The following is a 3022-nucleotide window of genomic DNA, read 5'->3' on the forward strand; positions in this document are numbered from 1 at the left end:
ACCAGGGCAAAGTCAGGAAAAGATTGGAAGAGAGAATAAAATCTTTGACGAAGCGCAAAAGATACCCTCCCTATTTATTTCATATGATGGAGACACTAGGATAGCTCAATGTGCGATTGAGCCTGCACTAAATCATCTAGCTCACCCAGCTCACCCGGCTCACCCATGTTCTGAACAGGATCACCCAGCTCACCCGCACTCACCCTACAACTTAGCATCGCTCACCCGTAAAGCAGCGAGCCCCAGAGGGCGCCACTGTCCTTTGGCCGAGCTTACACAGTTGGCTTAAGTACGGCTGAGCGGACGGGAAGCCCTGTTCTCCACACCCTATGGTCGTATGTACCGTTTTCCTTCTATAACTGTATTATTTCTACACTGCTGAGGACTTAATTAGGGCTTTATAGGCCTATTATAAACCCCTATAATAAACACAAGGCCCATTATAGGCTCTAGACTCGCGCCCAAAGCCCAACCCACCGTGGGCTTGGGCTGGGGATGGGCTGGGCGAGGATGGGCCGTTAAGAAGCCTAATCCTTACTAAGAGTTATCTTTACTAATACAGCTATAGATAAAATAGACAAACAATAGCTAGTATAGCTGAATAGGCAATTTGGGGACTACCGGCATCTGATAACTGGCTAAGGGGACCAAGCGTTGCTCATACATGGTCCGTATTTAGAATTGTATATTATTTAGAGGTAAGGTCTGGCACGAGAAGGGGAATGTTTATGATTCGGGCGGACGTTGAGAGCTCACGTCGTCCTACTATAGCATCCGTCATGGTAGTTTGGATACGCCTATCTCATATGACGAGGATCATATCGATGTCTACGAACGTGCTTGAGCAATTTTGTAGTACACTGGCGCTATCCTGTAGGCCCTGCTACAAGCATGATTCTCGGCCCCAGCGGACCTTTTCCTCTTTAGTTCGCACAACCAAGGGGGATACGTGGACTTATACTTCCACTATTACGAGTCCCAGAAAACATAGCAACATAAACGCTCGAGTAGAAATACCTTCATTCTTAAATCCTATGGCTCCCGCATTGGGAGTCGGCACAGAATTTGACGTATTCTCGGGCTTAGGACAACTTACAATAAATAGCTACTGAACGCACGCCTTCTACGGTAATCTGGAGCTACTTTCCTAGAAACGATACCTAGCCGACCGGGCCATTACCAAGGTGACCATCAACCACCACTGGACCTGTATCGTAGACGAATTGTGCGTCAGCAACTCGGGTTGACAGCAATGAGCAGCCGTAGCTGACGAATGACATACCAAACTTGGGATGAACCAGATAGCCCTCTTTAGTCAGGTCCCTCGAGTTGGGCTTGACCCACTCCATCAGGCGATCCCAATTAACGCATTCATGAGGAGCGGTAAGGTTGCCAATGGGGCGGAGGCGATAGTCCGCCCACATCATGGTGAGAACCGTAGTGTCACCCTGACACATCACGGCTTCCTTCAGCATGTGGAGGCAGTGAACTGTTAGTGTAGGCTGGTTCAGCAATGTCTTCTTCAACTGTGGAGGAAAGATATTCGAGCCTTACTAGTGTGATCCCTCCATGAGGCTTGTTCCTCGCCCGTCAAGTTGGCAAGCCCGTAGTATTCGGGGTTGAGCGCATGATAGAGATTTTTCTGCTCGGGTTAGCAATGCAACGGGTCATGAAAGATCGCGCCCAGTCTCAAAGAAGCAAAAAAGGACCTACAAGACAGTGGAGGTGGTGGAAGACCATGATGGATCCATAGTAGGTGCCGTCAGGAAGCTGGATCCCCTCCCAATCACGATCCATTTCCTTCATCAATTTAGGGTCTACCCCGATGTTTTGATCTGGAGTAGGATCATGTCAGCAACTAGATATGTGTCTGACAGCTTTTTCGAATAACTCACACTTGAAAAGGTCGTGCCATCCCTCGTCGATTTTCTCACTGGGCTCACCGAAGTATGTGACGGGCTCGCCGTGTCGGTCCTCCCATTGCTCCATTACCCGGGGCTCATATACGATGTATTCAGGATCGACTGGTGTTTTTAAGAATCTCTGCCCAATCTTCCGGTGGCTTTTGGCGACATTGTACGTAAGGCTAACAATGAGCAACGAATAAGCAGCCAGAAATACACCTGAGATGAGAGCAAGCTTCAGGTAGGACTTCCACCGATGAGATCGGCGCGCCTTCTGATGGGATGGAAGGTTTTCATCATGGTCTGGTCCGATGGACTCTGTGCTATCATGCTGTGACAAAGCATCATACTCGGATGACCGTTTGATGAAGTTCAGCGATTTTTCCATCGCGGCAGGTAGGAGGTGTGCAATGGGATTTGGGATTTGGGGCAAGTCCAAGGTAGGCGAAGATATGAGCTTGTAATAAGACAACAGAATGGAGGCCACCACGGGAGGGCACTCACAATGAGTGCAGATCAGGGAAGATGTGATCCATGCAAGCCAACACGCCATTGCTGCGCAAGGCTGCGTTGGGACTTGTTTGTGTCAGCTCCCATGCCTGCAAAGCTGATAGGCCCGTACGATAGATCGCCAATTACAACTAACTGAGAAGAATGCGTTGATCACTGATCGCCATATGCCAGGGATACATGCAGTCAGCGTTACATTGTACCAAAATCTGGATAATGGTTCATGGTCTGTCAATGGTCCCAACCATGCAAGGTGGTTTGTATTTTCCTGTTTCAACTCTCTTGACGCGTCATCCAAAACTGACGTGCTCGGTCAGGCGACGTCTAGAGAACTCGAAAGCTGGTGATAAATATCGGTTGGTACTCTGAGAAAGAATCGCTCATAGGCCTTCTACCACTGCCTCCCCCCCGCCAGTAACCGACATCCATCATGAAGCTTCTGCCACTTGCTTTCGTCGCTTTGCTTGGTGCCTTGGCTAATGCTAGCCCAGTTGAGCCAGGATGTGAGTGTCTGTAGTTCCTTTGTCTTGTGTGTAATATCTAACCTTTGTAGCGCAAAGTAAAGGTATTCGGGCTCCAATCGACGCGGATGAGCTGTATGACAAGCC

At 49.0% G+C, this 3022-nt stretch overlaps 1 protein-coding gene across 1 annotated transcript; it reads right to left on the bottom strand.

Annotated features, from left to right (window-relative positions):
• Positions 1–1160: 1160 nt before the first annotated feature.
• Positions 1161–2457, bottom strand: BDV37DRAFT_280728 (oxidase ustYa family protein; the record flags this gene model as incomplete). The annotated part of the gene is made up of 5 exons (XM_032086641.1): positions 1161–1207; positions 1283–1489; positions 1555–1642; positions 1714–1835; positions 1896–2457. 5 exons carry the CDS (start codon positions 2455–2457, stop codon positions 1161–1163), a joined length of 1026 nt encoding a protein of 341 aa, XP_031943764.1.
• Positions 2458–3022: the final 565 nt, after the last annotated feature.

This window comes from Aspergillus pseudonomiae (genome assembly GCF_009193645.1).
Source record: "Aspergillus pseudonomiae strain CBS 119388 unplaced genomic scaffold BDV37scaffold_16, whole genome shotgun sequence".
NCBI classification, from domain to species: Eukaryota; Fungi; Ascomycota; class Eurotiomycetes; order Eurotiales; family Aspergillaceae; genus Aspergillus; species Aspergillus pseudonomiae.